At 39.3% G+C, this 22,944-nt stretch overlaps 1 protein-coding gene across 3 annotated transcripts in view; it reads left to right on the top strand.

Moving 5' to 3' along the window:
• The window catches only part of MARCHF8 (membrane associated ring-CH-type finger 8), a 116,640-nt gene that overhangs the window by 67,799 nt on the left and 25,897 nt on the right, over window positions 1–22,944 (top strand). For all 3 annotated transcript variants that reach the window (XM_056130425.1, XM_056130424.1, XM_056130426.1), the window contains exon 3: window positions 14,248–14,298. In XM_056130425.1, coding sequence (XP_055986400.1) covers window positions 14,248–14,298 — 51 coding nt within the window. The remainder of the gene's footprint in view (window positions 1–14,247; window positions 14,299–22,944) is intronic.

Consider the following 22,944-nt stretch of genomic DNA (forward strand, 5'->3'; position numbering starts at 1 on the left):
AATTTCGAGGTGTGGCCACGTGGATCAGGAGTATAGATATGGAACAATTTTCTGGCTTGTCAGTTTGATGAAGTTCTGTTGTGAAGTTCGGTCATTTCTATGACAGAGGATGTTGGATATGGCGGTGGGCACCTGTGCCTTCAGGCAGAAAGGGTTATCAACCTGGACCAATATATCTAAGTTCTCAACCTGGACCAATATATCTGGAAAGATTCAGTGGTATCATGTTCTCTGGATCCGTGACGCTTGACACAAAAGGTTGTGTTTTGTATGACTTTATATGAGATATAAAGACAAAGAAAATTAGTGGTTGGATTTTTAGGGCTCGGGATGGCTTGGGAGAGTGGATTGTAGGGAGGCTGCTAATAGATATGGATGATGATTCTGTATGATAAAAAGCCTTGGAACTAGATAGTGATAATGGTTGCCCAACATGCATAAATATACTAAATGTTGGCTGAAGAGATAGCAGAGGATAAAATACTTGCTTTGTATGCTACTGTCTCTGGTTCAATCTCTGGCATCACATGTGATTGTTCCCTGAGCAACAGCACCGGCAATCGCTGAGCACAGAGCTAGGAGTAAGCCTTGAACATTGTTGGGTGCAGGTCACTCCCTCCCTCCCCTGAGAATGATTAAAATGATGTTTCAGATTATATGTTATTTTTGTTGCTGTTTGTTTGCTGGGTACACCTGGAAATGCTCAGGAGTTACTCTTGGCTCTACACTTAGGAATTAACTCCTGGTGGTGCTTGGGGGACCATATGGGATGCTGGGGATCATACTCAGGTTGTCAGGCTTGCATGCCAAATGCCCTATCTGCTGTACTATTCCTCTGGCCCCTGCTATGTGTGTTTTACCACAAAAAAAAAGTTGAATTTACAGCGAGTCAAGAAGGAGATGATTTTTCAGGAAAGGGCAAAACTATGAGCTTTATGAACATGCATTGAGAAATTTAACTCGAGGTGTGAGAGAACTGCAAAAGTGCAAAGGAAAAGTCAAAGCAGCATCAATTTAAGCAAAGGAATTTGCAGATGAATTGCAGATGAAAATTAAACTGGTTTATCTTTAGTAGGAAATAGTTCGGAAGAGTAGATTAGTATCATTCTCATTCAGGACATTATTTACATATTTATTTGGTACTTACAGGTACAAACTCTTGCAAATAGTGATAGTTTTCATTGAAGCTCAATGTTCACTTTCCTGCAATCTTTCCTTCTTTGGATTAAAAATAACATTTTTTGGGATTTGGTTTGATTATATGGGCACAGCAAGAGTATTAATTTCTCTTATGAACCTTTCAAAAGTTTGCCGGGCTGAAAGTTCTTATAGAGAACATCAGATTGGGTTTTTCAAAACATCTTATTTGTGGTTCTTAAATTAGAAAACCAAGCCAGGAATTTGCTTTTAGATTTCACATGAAGCTCCTTTATGAGTTTATCTTTTCTGGGGGTCCTCCGAGTACTTTTAAGTTCCTGAGTCCACCAAGAAGTGACTTTCCTTGCTTGTCTGTAAGGTAGGTAACTTTATAAATCAGCTTTTAAAAATGACTATAAAGCATAATTCTAACTAGTCAGCTTTAGTTACTAATCATATCTGATTAAGCTTCATTGTCAAATGTGAGTTTGTTTGCGAAAATGATGTTTTCAGTTTTGTCCTCGTTTGAAGAAGAGAATCTTATTGAGCCAATGCAAATGACTATTGTTATAAAATTATTAAGAGTTTGCATATCCTGGGGTCAGAGAAATAGTTATAAAATTATTAAGAGTTTGCATATCCTGGGGTCACAGAGATAGTACAGTGGGTAAGGGTCTTGCCTTGCACATGGCTGACCCAGTTTTTAATTTTCAGCACCCTATATGGTCCCTTGAGCACTACCAGGAGTAATTTGAAGTGCAAAGCCAGCAGTAAGCTCTGCATATTGCTAGGTGTGCGCCCCCTACCCCCTCCCTGTTCCCAAAGAGTTTGCAAATTCTGTACAGCTTAGGCAAGGAGAGTAAGATATTACATACAAGGGTCTCATTTCAGTTTCATAAAAGCAGAGTTTTATAAATTGTGTGTTGTAGATAGCTTTAGAGGAAAGAGCAAAGACTTCTTCATATTTCTAGAAGTAAAACAATTGAACGGCATCAAAGATATTCCAAACAAGATTCAAAGTAAGACTGCAGTTATCCTTTATCAGTTATTTTTATCCCTTTAAAATTCATTTGATTCTGCTAGAGCTAGAAAAGCAGGTAGGTTTTATACCTACTCTTTGATGTGACTTCTGACAATTCTGATTTAGTCTGCTGGTAAGGTCTTAAAGTTATTAAATTATACTATTAAAATTATTACCTAGAAGTACCTAACATAGTTCTTTACCATGAGGATTCTTATCCAGCCCTCTCACCTACAGATAATTGAGAGCGCTTTCAGGGAAGTATCAGATGAAAACAAACAAACAAACAAGCATAGGATATCTGTAGATGACCAGAACTTGTAATTTCTTTTTTTTTCTTTTTTTTGCTTTTTGGGTCACACCTGGCTATGCACAGGGGTTACTCCTGGCTCTGCACTCAGGAATTACTCCTGGCGGTGCTCAGGGGACCATATGGGATGCTGGGAATTGAACCCGGGTCGGCCGCATGCAAGGCAAATGCCCTACCCGCTGAGCTATTACTTCAGCCCCAGAACTTGTAATTTCTGTGATTTATTTGTCATAATTTTTAAGAATGAAAGAGTTTAGATGATTTCAAGAAAAATGTTTAGCTGACAGATACCTAGTTGTTTCTGTCACATGCAGAACAAAGTAATAAAATTAGTACAAAAAAGTTTTAGAGAATTAAATAAAACTGTATTTAATAATCAAAAAATTATTGCATATAATTTATTAAAGATGAACATAAGCCTTATAGAAGAGAAAGTATTGACATAAAACCTATTGGGGTATAACTCATTTAATATGCAGAAGATATAAAAATAGACTATGAAGCCAAATTCCCAATGGAAAGAAATTTTCTAGCAGTAAACTAACCAAACAAATTTTTTTTTGGCAGATTCATATAAGAGAATTTTATTCATTCATAAAAGTAACAGACTTCATCATCCCCCCCATACCCCCCATCCCCCCGTGCCACTGTGGCAGGGCATTCCCTTTTGTTCTCTCTCTCCTTTTGGGTGTTGTGATCAACAAAAGAGGCATTGAGTGGCAAACATGTTCAGTCCAGTCTACTTTCAACCTGCATCTCCCTTCCTGGGAGGGTCCTCCAAACACCCTCCATTTGGTGTTCCCTTTTCTATCTGAACTGTCCTTTCCCCTAGAATACCCGGCTGGCCTCTAGGCTATGGAGTAATCCTCCTGGTGTTGATCTCAGCTATTCTTGGGTATTAATCTCATATTTTGTTATTTTATATCCCCCAGATGAATGCAATCTTTCTATGTCTATCCCTCTCTTTCTGACTCATTTCACTTAGCATGATACTTTCCATATTGTACCACTTGTATGTAAAGTTCATGACTTCATCTTTTCTAAGAGCTACATAGTACTCCACTGTGTAGATGTACCAAAGTTTCTTTAACCAGTCATCTGTTCTTGGGCATTCAGGTTTCTTCCAGTTTCTGGCTATTGTAAAGAGTGCTGCAATGAACAAACAAGTGCAGATGTCACTTCGGCTACACATTTTTGCCCCTCTGGGATATATTCCCAGGAGTGGTATCACTGGGTCAAATGGGAGCTCAATTTCTAATTTTTTGAGAATTGTCCATACTGTTTTCCAAAAGGGCTGAACCAGTCGGCATTCCCACCAACAGTGAAGGAGTGTCCCTTTCTCGCCACATCTGCGCCAGCAATGGTTGCTTTTGTTCTTTTGAATGTGGGCCAGTCTCTGAGGTGTGAGATGGTATCTCATTGTGGTTTTGATCTGCATCTCCCTGATGATTAATGATGTAGAGCATTTTCTCATGTGCTTTTTTGCCATTCGGATTTCTTCTTTGAGAAAGTTTCTGTTCATTTCATTGCCCCATTTTTGGATGGGGTTGGATGTTTTCTTCTTGTGGAGTTCAACCAGTATTTTGTATATCCTTGATATCAACCCCTTGTCAGATGAGTATTCGGCGAATATTCTTTCCCATTCTGTAGACTGTCTTTGTATTTTGGTCACTGTTTCTTTGGAGGTACAGAAGCTTCTTAGTTTAAGATAGTCCCATTTATCTATCTCTGTTTTCACTTGCTCAGCCAGTGGTGTGTCATCTTTGAAAATACCATTAGCCTCAATGTCATGGAGGGTTTTGCCAACTTTGTCTTTAATGTACCTTATGGTTTCTGGTCTGATGTTGAGGTCTTTAATCCATTTTGATCTTACCTTTGTTCATGGTGTTAGGCAGAGTTCTGAGCCTATTTTTTTTGCATGTAGCCGTCCAGTGATGCCAGCACAATTTGTTAAAGAGGCTTTCTTACTCCACTTCACATTTCTTGCACCTTTATCAAAGATTAGATGATCATATGATTGAGGGGAGATGTCAGTGTATTCAACTCTGTTCCATTGGTCTGCAGTTCTGCCTTTGTTCCAGTACCATGCTGTTTTGATTATTACCGCTTTGTAGTAAAGTTTGAAGTTAGGGAGGTTGATTCCTCCCATTTTCTTTTTCCCAAGAATTGCTTTAGCTATTCGTGGGGGCTTATTGTTCCATATAAATTTCAGGAGTGTTTGCTCCATTTCTTTGAAGAATGTCATGGGTATCCTTATAGGAATTGCATTGAATTTATACAGTGCTTTCGGTAGTATTGCCATTTTGACAATGTTAAGTCTCCCAACCCATGAGCAGGGGATGTCTTTCCATTTCCTCATGTCCTCTTTTATTTCCTGAAGTAGCGTTTTGTAGTTTTCTTTGTACAGGTCCTTTACTTCCTTAGTTAAGCTAATTCCTAGGTACTTGATTTTCTGGGGCACAGTTGTGAACGGGATTGATTTTTTCATATAGCTTTCCTCTCTCTCACTGTTTGCGTACAGGAAAGCCATGGACTTTTGGGTATTGATTTTATAGCCTGCAACTTTACTATACAAGTCTATTGTTTCTAGGAGTTTTTTGGTGGAGGTTATTGGGTTCTCTAAGTATAGTATCATATCATCTGCGAATAGTGAGAGCTTGATTTCTTACTTTCCTACCTGAATGCCCTTAATATCTTTTTCTTGCCTAATTGCTATTGCAAGTACTTCCAGTATTATATTGAACAGCAGTGGAGAGAGTGGGCATCCTTGTCTCGTCCCTGATCTTAGAGGGAAGGCTCTCAGTTTTTCCCCATTGAGGATGATGCTTGCTGTAGGCTTGTGGTAGATGGCTTTAACTATGCTGAGGAAAGTCCCCTCTATACCCATTTTGGCTAGGGTTTTCATCATAAAGGGGTGCTGGATCTTGTCAAATGCTTTCTCTGCATCTATTGATATGATCATATGCTTTTTATCTTTTCTTTTGTTGATATGATGGATTATGTTGATTGATTTCCAAATGTTAAACCATCCTTGCATCCCTGGGATGAATCCTACTTGGTCATGGTGTATGATCTTTTTGATGAGTAGTTGGATTCTATTTGCTAGTAGTTTGTTGAGGATCTTTGCATCTGTGTTCATCAGGGGTATCGGCCTGTAGTTCTCTTTCTTTGTGTTATCTCTGTCTGCTTTTGGTATCAGTGTGATATTTGCTTCATAGAAACTGTTGGGAAGTGTATTTGATATTTCAATTTCATGGAAAAGCTTAAAGAGGATTGGGAGTAAGTCTTCTTTAAAGATTTGGAAGAATTCACTGGTGAATCCATCCGGGCCAGGACTTTTGTGCTTGGGGAGACTTTTTATTACCATTTCAATTTTCTTGATGGTGATAGGTCTGTTCAGGTATTCCAGGTCTTCTTGGTTCAGCCTTGGGAGTCTGTAGGTGTCTAGAAATTTATCCATTTCCTCGAGGTTTTGATGTTCCGTGGCATAAAGCTTTTCAAAGTATTCCCTGAGGATCCTTTGAATTTCTGTAGTTTCTGTTGTAATGACCCCCTTTTCATTTCTGATTCGGTTTATTAGTGTTTTCTCTCTCCCTTTCTTTGTGAGTTTTGCTAGGGGCTTATCGATCTTGTTAATTTTCTCAAAGAACCAGCTCTTGGTTTCATTGATCTTTCGAATTGTTTTTTGGGTTTCCATCTCGTTAATCTCTGCTCTGAGTTTTATTATTTCCTTCCTCCTGTTCGGGTTGTGCTCCTTTTGTTGGTCCTTCTCCAAGTTCTTAAGCTGTGAGGTTAGTTTATTTATGTTAACCAAACAAATTTAATAAGAGACTAAAGATTCTTTCCCTTTCAAACAGATGCCAAATATTTTCATCAGGAGATAGGGTAAATAGGATAGCTCTAAGAGAGGATTCCGGTACTTTGGCTTAAAGTAGTTAACATTATTCTGTCCTTCAACCAGTCACTCTTGCAATGAGTAGGGGCAGAGTTCCTGGGAAATAGCAGTTCCCTGCCCAGATCTTTGAGTGATCTCTCTGGTCCATTCTGTGAACTTTCTACAGATTCTCAAATGTCAGACTTCAGAGTGTACCATTCCTATGTTAAATGAGAAAAATAAGATCACTAATTCTTTATTCATCTATTTTTTTTTGATAGTTCCAGTCACTGCTTAGGAAACCAAGAAGCTAACTCCACTAGTATTCTTTTAATTGGGATGGACAGTTTAATGCCAAGACCTAGTGGTCCTGGGGGATACAGGAGTCACCCTACTGTTGCTTGGTGGCACCAGGGCCAGACCAGAATTACTCAGGACATAGTTTTACAACTGCTGGTCCTGGGGAATGAGCATGTGGTATACAGAGTATCAATTAAAAATAGGATCACTGTCACTGTTACTGTCCTCTGTTCATTGATTTCCTCGAGTGGGCCCAGTAACGTCTCCATAGTGAGAATTGTTGTTACTGTGTTTGGCATATCGAATACGTCACGGGGAGCTTGCCAGGCTTTACCTTGCAGGTAAGATACTCTCGGTAGCTTGCCGGGCTCTCTGAGAGGGACGGAGGAATCGAACCCAGCTCAGCCGGGCCGGCTGCATGCAAGACAAGTGCCCTACTGAGGATATTAAAATATTTTTATATAGGATATTAAAATATTTTGATATATATTCAAAACATCGTTAAAGTGCATAAAGTAGAAGCAATACAGTTGACCATTGATGGATGAATGAATAAACATTATGTTACAGTCATGCATTGCTTAACAGTGGGCGTACGTTCTGAAATGTGTCATAGATGATTTTGTCATTGTGTAAATATATTTATTGTCATTGTGTGAGTATATAACCTATATATATAGCACTGTCCTCCCGTTGTTCATCAATTTGCTCGAGCGGGCCCAGTAACATCTCCGTCATGAGACTTGTTACCGTATTTGGCATATTGAATACATCACGGGTAGCTTGCCAGGCTTTGCTGTGCGGGCGAGATACTCTTAGTAGCTTGCTGGGCTCTCCGAAAGGGGTGGAGGAATCGAACCCAGCTTAGCCAGGCTGGCTGCACTCAATGCAAACGCCCTGCCGCTGTGCTATCGCTCCAGCCCAATATATATATATATATATATATATATATATATATATATATATAGTTTTGTTACATATATATATGTAACCTATATAATCTTATATAACCTAGATGGTGTAGCCTACTACACATCTTTGTCATATAGCCTATTGGACCACTGTTGTATTTGTGGCTCATCACTGGCCTAAATGTTATCAAGTGATACATGACTATTACATGTAACGTGAATATTACTTTTTTAGCATTTAGAAAGGAAAGAAATTGTGACATCATGCAACATGGATGAATTTTAGGACATTATGCTAAATGAAAGAAGCTAGCCACAAAAGACAAATGTTCACTCTACTGAAATAAAATATATTTAAGCAAAGATGTCTGGAAATGAAGAATAGAGGTTGCTAGTTATCTGGGGAGACAAGGAAAATGGGAGTTGTTTAATATATATAATGTCATGGGGAGCCAGACAAATGGAACAATGGATAAGGCACAATAGGTAAGCCACATGCTTGCATGTGGCTGATCTGCATTCAGTCCCTGGCACCACATGTAATCCCCTAAGTACTTCGAGGAGTGTTTACCTGAGCACGGAATCATGAGTAAGCTCTGATCAAACTGGGTGTGGTCCCACACCCCCCACCCCACACAAGGAAAAACAAAGAAACAATGTGTAAAGTTTTATGTGATGAGAAAGTTCTATGTATTAGATACACTGTCACTGTCACTGTCCTCCCTTAGTTCATGGATTTGCTCCAGCTGACCCAGTAATTTCTCCATTGGAGACTTTGTTGTTACTGTGTTTGGCATATTGAATACATCACAGGTAGCTTCCCAGGCTTTGCATTGAGGGAGAGATACTCTCGGTAGCTTGCCGGGCTCTCCGAGAGGGGCGGAGGAATCGAACTCGGGTCGGCCATGTTGGCTGCGTGCAAGGCAAACGCCCTACTGCTGTGCTATTGCTCCAGCCCATTAGATACACAGCGACATGAATATATTTTTGTTTTCTTTTTTAAAAAAAAATTTATTAGTCAGACACCATGAGGTACAGGTTTAGACTTACAAATTTTTGTGCTTGGGTTTCAATTATACAGTGATCAAATACCCATTCCTCCACCAGTGCCCATTTCCCACCACCATGGATCCCAGTATCCCTCCCACCCCCCATCCCCCCATCCAACCCTGCCTCTGTGGCAGGGCATTCCCTTTTGTTCTCTCTCTCCTTTTGGGTGCTGTGGTTTGCAAAAGAGGCATTGAGTGGCAGTCATGTTCGGTCTATAGTCTACTTTCAGTATGCTTCTCCCATCCTGGGAGGATCCTCCCAACACACTTTATTTGGTGCTCCCTTCTCTATCTGAGCTGCCTTTTCCCCTAACATGTGCAGTTGGCCTCCAATGAAGTGAACCTCCTGGTACTCATCTCAGCTATTCTTGGGTGTTAGTCTCCTATTTTGTTACTTTATGTTCCCCAGATGAATGCAATCTTTCTATGTCTATCCCTCTCTTTCTGACTCATTTCGCTTAGCATGATACTTTCCATGGAGTACCACTTGTATGTAAATTTCATGACTTCATCTTTTCTAACAGCTACATAGTACTCCATTGTGTAGATGTACCAAAGTTTCTTTAACCAGTCATCTGTTCTTGGGCACTCAGGGTTTTTCCAGATTCTGGCTATTGTAAAGAGTGCTGCAATGAACAAACAAGTGCAGATGTCACTTCTGGGATATATTTTTTGCCTTTCTGGGATATATTCCCAGGAGTGGTATTGCTGGGTCAAGTGGGAGCTCAATTTCTAATTTTTTGAGAATCATCCATACTGTTTTCCAAAAGGGCTGAACCAGTCGGCATTCCCACCAGCAGTGAAGGATGTTTTCTTTTTGTTTTGGCAAAACAAAAGTGGTGGTCAGGACTTATTTCTGACTCTGCATTTGGGGATTACTCCGGGTGAACTTGGGGAACTGTCTGAATGTTAGGAATTGTGCCCAGTTTGGCTGCATGCAATGCAAGTGCCATACCCACTGTACTATTGCTCTGGCTCCCATGTTAAATACAACATGGAATTGTATATTTATAAGAAATTTTATGTGATATACATCTGTTATAATATATGATAACATATATGACATCACATAATATAACATAATTATATATAATATAAAATATAGAATACATATATGGTAGATATTTAATAATACATCGTATATTTATATAATATAAATATATATATAGAGAGAAAGAGAGAATAGGTTGAGATTGTTTCGGCCCCAAGACCTCTAATCATTCGCTTCACCAGATAAAACTACATGGGTGGTTGTGGGAGAGCGCTAGCTATCCTGAGGGAAACTTCAGAGGGAACCAGCTACTAGATGGTTCCATTAGTCTTTCGTCCCTATACCCAGGTTGGACGACCAATTTGCACGTCAGAACCACTACGGACCTCCACCAGAGTTTCCTCTGGCTTCGCCCTGCCCAGGCATAGCTCACCATCTTTCGGGTCCTGGAGCGAAAGCACAGCGGGTAGGGCATTTGCCTTGCACACAGCCAACATGGATGACCGGAGTTCGATTCCTCTGCCCCTCTCAGAGAGCCCGGCAAGCTACCGAGAGTATCTTGCCCGCACGGCAGAGCCTGGCAAGCTTCCCGTGACGTATTCGATATGCCAGACACAGTAACAACAAAAGTCTCCAATAGAGATGTTACTGGGCCCACTCAAGCAAATCGATGAACAATGGGAGGACAGTGACAGTGACAGAGAGAGAGAGAGAGAGAGAGAGAGAGAGAGAGAGAGAGAGAGAGAGAGAGAGAGAGCGCACACTTGGACCACCGCCAGAGGTCACTTGTAATAGCAGAGGCAAGCAGTTATAAGCCCTGAGTACCACTGGGTGTGGCACAAGTTCTCTTCCCCCATCATTTTTCTGTTTTGTTTTTGAGACATACCAGGCAGTAGTTAGGACTTACTTTTGGCTCTGTGCTTAGAGGTGCTTGGGGGATCATATGTGGTACTAGGGATTAAACCAGAGTAATCTGTGTGCAAAGAAAGTGCCTTAAACAAGCCCTGTACTATTTCTCTATCCTGAGATTATCATTGTCTTATTTATCTAAGCCCTAAATTCTGTGTATTTAATCTTTCATCATTAGATATAATGTCACCTGTAGTTGTTTTTGTTCTATATTTTTGGTTTTTGGGCTACACCAGCAGTGCTCAGAGATCACTCCTGGCATGTTCAGGGGACTATATGAGGTACCAGGGATCAAACCCAGATTGGCCACCTGTAAGGTATGAGCCCTACCCCTGTAGACTATCACTCTGGTCCCACCTGTAGTTCTTCTTAGATGCTGTTTATCAAGTTGAGGAATTTTCCTTCTCTTATTTTTATGTTTATTTTATCATGGTCTTGAGCGATAGCACAGCAGGTAGAGCGTTTGCATTGCATGCAGCCGACCTGAGTTTGATTCCTCCGCTCCTCTCAGAGAGCCCGGCAAGCTACTGAGAGTATCTCGCCCGCACGGCAAAGCCTGGCAAGCTACCTGTGACATATTCGATATGCCAGAAACAGTAACAAGTCTCACAATTTGTTGTGAGACATTACTGGTGCCATTTCCATTCAGTTTGGGAAATTCTTAGCCATTATTTCTTTGATAACTTTGTCTTTCTCTTTGGCATACTCATTATACATGTGTTTCATTATGTCCCATATTTATCTAGAGGGAAGATAGTGAGAAAGTATATATCTGTGCTTGGGTCTACTGTAGCTCAGAACAATTGCAGTTTTGTTTATAGAGATTAATATTTGATAAGCATTTAGCAGTTTCTGCTAAAGTTTTTGTTACTTTGTTTTTAAATATTACTGGTCAGAATTTCAGTGCAAGTCTCATATGTGGTCTCTTATTAAAAAAATTTATAACATCATGGTTTACTTAGATGTTCCATAATACTGTCATTTCAGGCATTAAATATTCCAACACCAGTTCCACTACCAGTCCTATTACCAGTGTGCTCTTCCCTCCACCAGTGTCTCCAGTTGCCCATCCACCATCCCAGCCTGTCTTCCCTAACCTTTGCAGGCACAGTCAAATTTATTTCATATTGTTTGTTACAGTACAAAGGCAAATGAAATGATAAAATCTTTGGCTAATGAGAGTCAATTTATGATAATTTTTATCTCTCACAATGATGTTACTAAAGTCATTCTACTATGCTGGTTAGTTCTAGTTGAGCCTTTTGTGTTACTTCATGGGCTCATTGAGCTTGGTGAGCTTTATTTTTTTAAAACTTTTTTATTGAATTGCTGTGAGATAGACCCTTACAAAGCTATTGGGTTTCAGTCATACTTTATTCCAACACCCATCCTTCCACCAGTATACTTTTTCCAGCACCAGTGTCCCCTCCCATCACCCCCCATCTTCCACCCCCTGCCTGCCTCTGTGGCAGGTGCCTTTCTCTCTCTCTCTCTCTCTCTCTCTCTCTCTCTCTCTCTCTCTCTCTCCCCCCCCCCCTTTTGGGAATTGGTGGTCTTTTATGCAGTTTTCCAGTCACATTTGCTGTGACCCTACTGGGATGATAGTACTGTGAAATTTTTGAGGTGTCGCCACATGGACCAGAAACTATAGATCTGGAACAGTTTTGTGACTTAGCAGTTTGATGAGGTTCAGTTGTGGAGCTCGGGCATTTCTATGTCAGCCAAACCATTCTGCCCGGGAAGATTTGGCAGTATCATGTTCATTTGGAGATGTGACGTAGGGTTGTTTCTCTGCTGGCAAGATGGCCAAGATCTCTTGTTTGATTCTTTTATAGAGTCCTAAAAATTCGCTTTGACAGCTCACATTATTTTCTAGTTAATTCTTTGCCTCTCCTCTCCAGGGTGTTTGTTTTTATGGTCTCTGTAGTTTTTCTCCTTTGTTCTTTTCCACAGGTATGTTCTGTTGAACCTACATGTGGACTTAGCAAAACATCATTGACAGGACTGATTAAATTATGAAATCTCTCTCTCAACAGAGCTTTTCTTTATCTTGTGATTTGGTAACTTCTTACATTAACAGAACATTATTGCATTATTTCTCACACCTTCAGATCCATCGTTTCCCAACTTGTATCAGTCTGTTTTCTAATTGATTTATTTGTATCATGGTAATTGAACACACTTTTTTTTTCTTTTTGAGTCACATCCAGCGATGCTCAGGGGTTACTTCTCGCTCTGCACTCAGGAATTACTCCTGGCGGTGTTTGGGGGACCGTATGGGATGCTGAGAATCGAACCTGGGTTGGCCATGTGCAAGGCAAACGCCCTACCTACTGTGCTATCACTTCAGCCCCCACACTTTCTCATATAATATTCATTATTTACTTTAAAAATAGCTTTTATGGATTATTCTGATCCAGGATTTAGAATGAAACTGATGTATTAAAGTGTGATGCGGGTAATAAAGCATGGAAGTCATCTGTAAGCTTACTGGAAAAGCAAATGCTCAGCATAACTCTGACCAAACAAATCACAATGTCTGCATTTACTTAGCAAGGTCAGAGAATGAATTGAGTGCACAAAAGTTCCAGAAGCACTGTTCAAAGGAAGATAACAAATGAGAAGAGCTGTATTCTAAAGAACTCTCATGTTTAATGTAAACTTACACACCCTCCCCCCAACCCCCAAATGCCCATACAAGATATATGGAGGGCCAGAGAGAAAGTATAGCCGATAAGGTGCTTGCCTTGCAAGTGGCCAGTTCGGGTCCAATCCTCAGCACTACCTTTGGTCCCCTGAGCCAGCTAGGAGTGATCTCTGAGCTCAGGGTCAGGAAGAAGCCCTGAGTATAGCTGGGTATGACCCAAAAACTGGGGGAAAAAAGATATATGGAGACCAGAGCAAGTCAGGGAAGTATATATGGCATCTCTTTTGTGGAAGGAGGGTCTATAGAAGCTTTGTGATTCAAGGATTACAAGATGGCAGAATTCACTAAGTGGAACTGAGTGTATTAAGGACTGTATCAAGATAATTTGTGAAGATTTCTATTAGACACTGAAACATAGTCTTGACTTGAAATAGAATAGAGCACTTTCAGGTATGCCTTATTCCTATTCTAGACACTGATATATTTGCTAAGCTTTTGTTCTTTTCACTTAGAATGTACTGTTCATTTTTTTAAAATTTTGCTCTTTTGTACTCTGCAGACATGGCTTATTCTGACTTTAGAAGTACATTTATTATCACCCTCTTATGTTTATAATTTAATTGAAATTTCCTATAATTCTCTTGTTAACTTACATTTCTTTAGGGCAAGGACTATTGTTTTACTCGTCTTTGCCAAATTCTTTAATATTTAATAGCTGTCCTGGGCTGGAGCAATAGCATAGCAGGTAGGGCATTTGCCTTGCACGCGGCCAACCTGGGTTCGATTCGCCTGCTCCTCTCGGAGAGCCCGGCAAGCTGCCGAGAGTATCTTGCCTGTAGGACAAAGCCTGGCAAGCTACCTGTGACGTATTTGATATGCCAAGATGTTGCTGGGGCCCACTTGAGAAAATTGATGAATAATGGGAGTACAGTGCAGTGCTACGGTGCTTAATAGCTGTCCTAGTACATAGAGGTTTATATTCAGCAGATTCTAACTGAGGGAATAATGATTTGCTAGGATTGTTATGATCAATACTTGTTCTTTGTACATTTTCATCAAAGAAGGTTTGTACATGATATATTTTTGGTTTTCTTGCAGAATGAGAAGACTTTGGGACATTCCACAAGTCATTCAAGTAACATTTCTAAGGTAGAGTTTCACTTTATTGTTGTTTTTCACTCCTAGGCCTTGCTTCTCTGTATTTTGTTCTTTCAATATACGATTGTTTTTGGCATTTAATTTTTTTATTTAATTTTTATTTTTTCCCACTTTAAACACTGTGGTTTACAAGGTTGTTCATTAAAATTTATTACAGGCATTCAGTATTCCAACATTAATCCCACCAACACTGTGACCTTTTCTCCACCACTGTCTCCAGTTTCCCAACCACCCCGTAAACCTGCCTACAATAATTTATTGCAGGCCTACAATAATTTATTTTATATTACTTGTTACCACTAATTGGCTAGTGGAATGATAAAAAATACTTCAGTAAGAGAAATTTGTGAAAATTGTTGTCTCACCATGAAGATAATAAATCTTTGTCTAAGGATTTACCTAGCTCTTGTTGAAGATTAAGCCTTTTTTGTTAATGTTTTCATTAGTCAAGATTACTTGGCTTCTACATTACATTCTCATCCAATCTGGTGCATTACTACTGGGATGTTAGTATTGTAGAGTTTAGAGATGGCACTACAGAATATTTAATTGGGCTGTCCAGCCGGAGGCAGAGCAGCAGCTGTTGGGGTGTTAGTGTGGCTGACTGGCTTTGATAGGGTGGGAACTTGGCCTGCTACTCTTCCAAGATTGCCTCTGAGGTCTCAGCCAGGACTGGGTATCCAAGAATTTTTTGCAGTTTGTTGATCTCTTTTGAGATATATTTATGAGTCTCTGGAACAAGGCCAGTAGGTGATCTTACATGGCAGTGGCAATGGGACATGAGTGTGGCTGCTGGGGTTCCCCAAAGTATAGAGAGGTATGGGAAGTTGCTCATCCCAACTCTGAGAAGGTCTGAAGTTTTCAGCCCCAAACCCCTAGGTACCAGAAAATTTTGCCAGGTTAGTATCTCTGTGCAGCTAATATATGATTTTTGAATGTTTCTTTAATCTGTCTTGGAACCAGTACAGTGAGGTACAAGGCTGTTGTGCTGGGTTATGTGTTTGTCAGGGGAGAAGTGACTAATGGGAGAAAAACCCATTTCTTTTGGTAGAAATCATTTCATATTAAAGAAATCTGAGTCTCCTGAATGCCTGTCACCTTAATTAGGAATTCACTTCCAGTGGTAGTGACAAACAATGTAGCTGTATGATAGCATAATTACAGATTTCTATGTCTCCAGTGATATCTTGGAGATAGGAGTCCCAAGGCTGATGCAGTTGCTCAGATGTTTCTAGAGATCAAGGCATTTTGTTTCCTCTCTGGCATACCTTCCTTAGCATGTTGTCATCTTCTTCCTTAGCCCCTCATAGTCTCAGATAGGAGTTGGACTTTCAGGTAGGAAAGTCCTGTGGCCTTGGCAGGAAAATAGTGGCAAAGAATAAGGGAAGGCAAGAACTTTCACAGAAGCTGCCTGACTTCTTTTTGCCTCTTACTGGTGTACATTAAATCTGAAGATCACCTCCAACTGGATGGTGTCTGAGAGGAAGAGAAACCTGGAAAAGCAAACTCCAAGAAAGTGATGAGTGTTGGCCATCCAGTAGCCTGGAATAGGCACTGGAGAAACCTGCCAGAAAGCATGTCATATACTAGAACTGCGCAGCAGCTCTAAGTGCCTTACTATAGTTAGCTTACTCCCCGGGACTACTTCCCTCAACCCTTGTCCATTCAGATATATCCATACTGGCTCCTTGCAGAGATAGAGCTCCCAGTCTATCAGCCAGTGTCATACAGATTCTGATAGAGAGATGCAACTAATATAACAAAATCTGCCCTGCTGCTTTGACTTCCTAAATAATCAGAAATAATAGTCTATATGCCATTTCAATTTACAAACTACTGGGAAACACCCATTAGGGCTCAGCATTGTGGTTCTAGCATTACATTCAAGACCTGCCACCATTTGAGCTATCTCCTTGGCACCCACAGGTACTTTCAAAGACCAATGAAGGTTTGCTACCTGTTGGATCAGAAAGTCAAATATTGGCACACCTTTGACTAGAAGGGAAAGACCTTTATTGCATTCCAGAGTTCAACAGGGGCAATAACAATGCTAAAATCTACCTCCCTACCCCGTTGTCTACAAAGAGGGGCTTGAAACTTCTGTTTTATCTGTTGCTTGACAAGTGGGAGGTGGGCTTCAGGACTAACAGAACAATATACATTGCCTCCTAAAATAAAAGAATCAGTAACAGTTCTTATATTATTCTTCTTGTTTTTGAGAAACTGGGGGAAGGGAGTGGGAATTTCTGCTTCTTGTTTCTTCCTGATAGTTACATTATAAATTTTTAACCTTACCATTTTACCACTGTCAGGTAGCCTTGTTTCACTGTCACTACTTACTTGACACTGTACTTGCTACCCTGTCACTGTCACTACAGTGTCACTATACACTACTTACTTATGACAAGGGCTGTATAGTAGGATGTGAGGAATTTATAGTACTGGGGAAAATTTTTTAGGACATTGAATAGAATTGAGGTGCCACATTTGATAAGTGGGAAAATAAGTCCTAGAATACTAAGAATTATTACTGTTATAGTTATTATGAGAAACGTAATTTGGCTTCTCAAAGAAACATGATTTGGCTTCTCAAAAAGTACAGAAAGGTAGAAAATTATTATAACTACAAGGCAAAAGATTACTAAAACTAGAGGTAGAATTTTTTCCATTATCTTGAAAGAGCAATTTTAAATCTGTTAGTAGCTCACAAAAATATTTGGTAAAGTTTAAGCTATAGTTGTCCACCCATATTGGAACGTTCAGGAATATTTGATAGTAAGGTCAGTAAGATCTCAGAGAATCCTGTAGTGGAAGAGCAGTTTGACTGGAATATGATGGATCCATGGCTACATTTCCTACATGTCTTATTTATGAATAGTGGGTAGCCAAGAGTACCTGGTAGGACCCAATCCAGTTTGAGTGAAGTTGATTTTCTGAGTAGCATTCTCTTTATCTAAATTTGAGTTCCAGATTTAAGTTCAGGGTGGCATTCTCATTTTCCAAATTTCCCAGATACCAAGGAAGGGTATATCCATGGGAAAAAAGAAATTGCTACAAGCAAATAGCTTTACAAATAGCTGTTAAGGTTGCCCCTTAAAGATGGTACACACTAAACAGAAAAAAAGATCTCAACATATTCTCATTTTGTAAACTGTACATTAATTCAGAATTAGGTTGTGTAACATTTTAAAAAATCTGAATTAAAGCCACTTCTAGGAGCCACACTTACCCTAAGTAAGGCAGTTGCGTTTTTGCCCCAAGCCAGGGTAGTATCTTTACGTATTTTAGCTAGGGTATGGTTTATTTTTTACTACTTTATTGAAGACATGCAATTTCCATTGAATTTTTAAGGCTCCTGATATTTTAGCAACAAAGAAACCTCTGGTATCACTGTAGAGGATAAGGCAGTCTGCATCTAGACATGTTATTCTTTAATATCCTTTAATAACATTTCACTTCAACCTGTTTTTTATGGATTGCCACCTGGCGAGATAGTGACAAACACCAAGAAATACCTACAGTCTTCTGTATCCAGAGGCATGACAATTAATTTCATTTGTTCCTCATCTTCAAGGTTGTAGCTGCAAGCTTGTGTTTCTTTGATGGTAAGTGGGAATCCTGCCTTAGGGTTATTTATAAGACCTGTCAGTCACTTCCCTGTGACCTTTGAGCTCTTGGCTACATAATGGGACTAAGGAAGCAGTTCTACTTTCATTGAAGGGTGGCACTCTGATTTGATATATATGGGTACTTTGATATATATAGTTAAATATTTATTCATCAGTCACATACAAGAGCACTAGAATTTTTCTATCCTTATTGCATATCCACCTCATTTTAGAGGTCATATATTGGAAGTTCTGTGAGTAAGCTGGATCAATATCAAATATTCATTCTTGTGCTCTTGATGTGCATTTGGTTTAAAAGAAGAGAAGTTGGCACCAAAATGAAAAGCTGAGTTTTGTGGCTGAGTTTAGTTTATGGATAAGCTTTTTTGACTGCCTTTTCAGCCAGGTTTTTGCTTTCAGTCTGACTTTTGATCTTCTATCTAGGTCAGTGAGTCATAGCTACCTCTATTTTATCCATAATGACATCCAACAAGGTGAAATTTCCTTAATATGAGGTTAGCAAGTCTCTCTTTCCATGCAGCTCCATGAGTATGTATAATCATGAAAGTCTAAAAGTTTATATAGATAATAACTTTACTGTTTTCCAGATATGAGGCTTTTGTGAGAGCTGTGAGCTCAGTGTTTTGAGCTGATATATCTATGGGAGGGCTTTAGCCTTTAGGGTTTCTGGAGAGTTACTTTTGCATATTTGACTTTTTGGGGTTTTTGATCCATAAAGCTTCTTCCATCTGTGAACATAGTCAGATCAGAACCTTCCAAAGACTGTTCAACTAGTTAAGTCTTTTGGAACAGACTTTGTTGGTGATTTGGATAAGGTTATGAATAGACTCTTCTACTGAGTTGAGGGTTAAAGTAGTGGATTTAAAGTAGACACTGCATTTATTTTTACATTTGCATTGTCCAGTGAATTAGACTGATGACTGCTCTATTCCAAAGGGAACTAATACTTTCTCCTTTCATTCAAAGGATGCACAATGTGGTGTCTGTGTGTGTATACTATATCCTTTCATTCAAAGGTTGCACAATGTGGTGTGTGTGTATACTATATATATATTATATGTGTGTATATATAATATATATAATATATACATACATAATATATATTTCTCTTGTTCTGCCAAGCACCTGTGTGAAAAAAAACTTAACCTATCTCTGTTAGAGTGTCTCCCCACTCAAACTAAATGCCCTGCTAAGTATGAGAGGGAGTCACCATTGCTTCCCGCTCTTAAAGTGAGAGACCCAATGCTTCACAAAGAGGAGTAGCAGCAGGAGCTGTGAGAGGATTCAAGTATAAAGTGATCATTCAAGTATAAAAGTGATCATTCAGTCTGACTTCATTAAGCATGATACACTCTAGTTCTATCCATGTTGCTGCAAATTGTGCATGGTTTTGTTATTTCTTAGAGCCACATAATTTTTCATTGTATATATATACTACAACTTCTTGATCCATTCATCTATAGTTGGACATTTGGGTCATTTCCATATCTTGAACATTGTACTAAGTGCAACAATGAACAAGAATGTGCATATATTCTTTCAAATTACAGAATGATCTCTCTCACATATGTGGGACTTAAAGATAAACAGTGAGACAGCAACAACATTCCAAAGGGGGTACTGACACAATTGAGTTGGAGGGTGGGTGAGAGGGAGGATGGTTGAGAGGGAGTGGAGGGAGATGGGTGCACTGGTGAAGGATGTGGTATCAGAATTACATCCACAAGAAACCATTATGTGTAGGATTATAAACAAAAAACTGTTTAAGGGCACTTGCTTTGCATACAGCCAACCCATATTTGATCCCTGTCACCCCATAAGGTTCTCCAAAACCCTGCCAGGAGTGATCCCTGAGTGTAGAGCCAAAAGTAAACACTGAGCACTGCCAGTGTGGCCCCCAAACAAAATAAAATGTGATAATTCATAACTTGAAAAGTTTTGAGACTCTGGTGAAACCAGTTTCTGTAGAGGCTTCTCTTGCTAAATAGAAATCTTATTAGAGGTAGCTATACCAATATTTAAGAAATGGTTTAATTTATAGGTGATGAGGAAATAAAACTCTATTTTGTTCTTTTGTTTTTGTTATAGTCATCAGGGAAATTCAACAACAGAACTACCTATTACAGTCAAATAGACACAAAACATAGATACAAAACAGCAAAAATAAGCAAGCTCATTAATATGTAATTTTAAAACACTGGTTAAGAACCAGCATGTGACCTACTTCCTCAAGTGTCAGGACAAAGAAGAGACAAAAAAAAATTCAGAGTTCTTCTTTCAGGCTGGAAACCAGAGACAAAGTTTATCTAGTTTGTCTATAACCTTTGTAGTTACAACTCGTTGTAATACCTTCATTTCACTAGGATTCTAAGGATATATTAATTTGGACTCTAGGATTCCAATCCAGGACTAGTCTAGTGTTCCAAACTGGAGGATACTCACCAGACCCCATTCAGCAGAAAGGGCACTGGAATGATTTGGGGTGCATTAGTGGTCTTAGGCACATTTGTAGATTTCCAGGAGAATGCTGAATAAATTTTTTTTTTAATGAAAAGGGTGGTAGGCCAAAAAGTTTGGGAACCTCTGATATAGAGCTTCATTTCTTAAACAAGGGGTTACAACCCCACAATTTAAGAAACTAAAGTCTAGAGCAGAGTTTCTTAAATTTTTCCACTCCTTATTCCCTTTTGCCTGAAGAATTTTAAGCAACCCCAGATAAACATGTTTACTTTGTTGAATAAGTATAAAAATCAAATCATATGATTGTAATAACATAAAAAATTTACTTTAAAGCAAAATTTTAAGGTATGCAACCTCATGTAGGACTTTGACCACAGTTAAAAAGCAGGAGCCTATAAGAACATTTTGTGCATGTACTCCCTTCAGGCCTGGGGAGTAGGCATTCTGAGTTGCTCTTTGAGAGCTCTGAGGTTAAATGGAGTAGGGTTACTAGCTATGTGGCTTTGGGGAAGCCACATAACAAGTGAACACATAGCTAGGAAACACTTTGCTGAGATATAACATCCTGTTGAGTAAAATTCAGATAAGAATGCACCTTCAGGGTCGTGGGGTTTAAGAATAATATTTATGAGGAGCAGTGGGACACTTGCAATCAATAGTAAAGACTGTCAAACCTTATTGAATCTAGTAATTTAGGTTTATATAGTCCTTTATGGTAGTTATTATTATTATCAAAGACAGACTGTATAATTAATTGGATTGAACTCTGAACTCTTGACTGTTCTTGGGGTGACTGTTCATTTCTTGGTGTTCAGAACTTATCTAGTGGTGCATAGGGGACCATGCAGGGTCAGGGATAAAATCTTGTATAAATACAGGCAAAATCTGCACTCCACCTCTTTGAGTTATCTCCACAACCCCTGAACTCTAACTTAATTAGAACAATAACTAAAGCATTCCCTGCCTTGATTTTCTCTTTTTTCCTCATGTTCACACTTTTGAGTGTTCCCTGGGCCAGGTGCTAAACTAAATATTAGCATAAAAAGATAAGAAAGAAACATGATCACAAGAACAGTCCTGTAGGCATGATTGGCATTTTCTTTAGAAGTGTTTGTAGCTCTGTACGAAAACTCACAGAATCAGGGAAATGTGAAAACCTTATGCCATTCTACTAAGAACAGAACCAAGATTTTGAACTCTCAATTTTAAAATATGAAATCTTTCATGTTGTACTGGGCCCAGGTAAAATCTCAGGAGTGGTCTATGCTCTTATAACTTCCTAGTGAACCCATTAATATGAAATTTTGTTGCAGAATGTGTCATCTTTCTAAGAGAACCAGTATAATATAGTTATTTGGGCTTTTACCAAGTAAATGGGGAGGAAAGAAGGCAAATCTGTGAAAGATAACTTGAGAATGAATTTCCTTATTGCACTAATTATAAAATGAATATATTAGCTACTTTTAGACCCTGACAGGTAAACTTATCTTTAGTGTAGCAGACATTTTAAAGCAGATACTTCATTGAAGAGACATGGAAAGGTCAGATCACTGGTATATTTTATGCTACTTGAAATCCTTGTTGTCTTTGTCAGATGTTTTCTGCCAGCTCAGCCTTCAGCTGGGTTCAGCATTAGCTTATACTCATGTTAATCAGTTACCTGTAGTCTGCTTGCTTCTACAGTTTACTCTTTACCCCTTACATATGAGGCAAAGGATGAGAACAGGTGAAACTGTCTCATAGTGTTCTATCTAGATTCTGTTCCAAAGTGATCCATTGTTTCAATATTTTTGTTTCCTCTGGGGTTTCATTTTGCTTTACTTTAAAAAGATTTATTGAACCACCATGAGTTACAAAGTTACCAAGTCATTCATAATTGATTTTCCAGTCAATGTTCCAATACTATTTTTTTCACTAGTGTCCACTTCCCTCACCTCTGTCCTCGGTTACTCTCCAACTCCCCGGCCTGCCTTTATGGTAGGCGCTTGATACCTCCGTTCAGCATTCTATTCTCCAGAGTGAATGCTTCCCTTCACCAATGTCATGTTGTACCCTTCCCTGACTACTGCCTTTAATAATTTATTTAAAGAAATATACTTAGGATGCTGGAGCGATACTATAGCAGATAGGGCATTTGCCTTGCATTTGGCTAATCCCAAATCGATCCCTGGCATGTCTTATGGTCCCCCGAGTACTGCCAAGGAATAATTCCTGAGTGCAGAGCCAGGAGCATAAGAAATATACTTAGATAAATGATTATTTAGATTAGATAAATGTGAGGGGAGACAATGACACACACACACACAGACTCACACACACTCACACACACTGATACAGAGAGATACATGCTTAATAGAGAACATTCAGGGCTGGAGTGATAGTACAGCAGCAGGTAAGGCATTTTGCCTTATACATGACAGACCCGGGTTCTGTCCCCAGCATTCCATATAGTCTCCCGAGCACTGTCACAAGTAATTACTGAGTGCAGAGCCAGGAGTCACCCCTTTCATTGCCAGGTGTGACCCTCCCTCTAACAAAAAGTGTGTGT

Source organism: Sorex fumeus, unplaced genomic scaffold (assembly GCF_029834395.1).
Source record: "Sorex fumeus unplaced genomic scaffold, SorFum_2.1 ptg000078l, whole genome shotgun sequence".
Lineage (NCBI taxonomy): Eukaryota > Metazoa > Chordata > Mammalia > Eulipotyphla > Soricidae > Sorex > Sorex fumeus.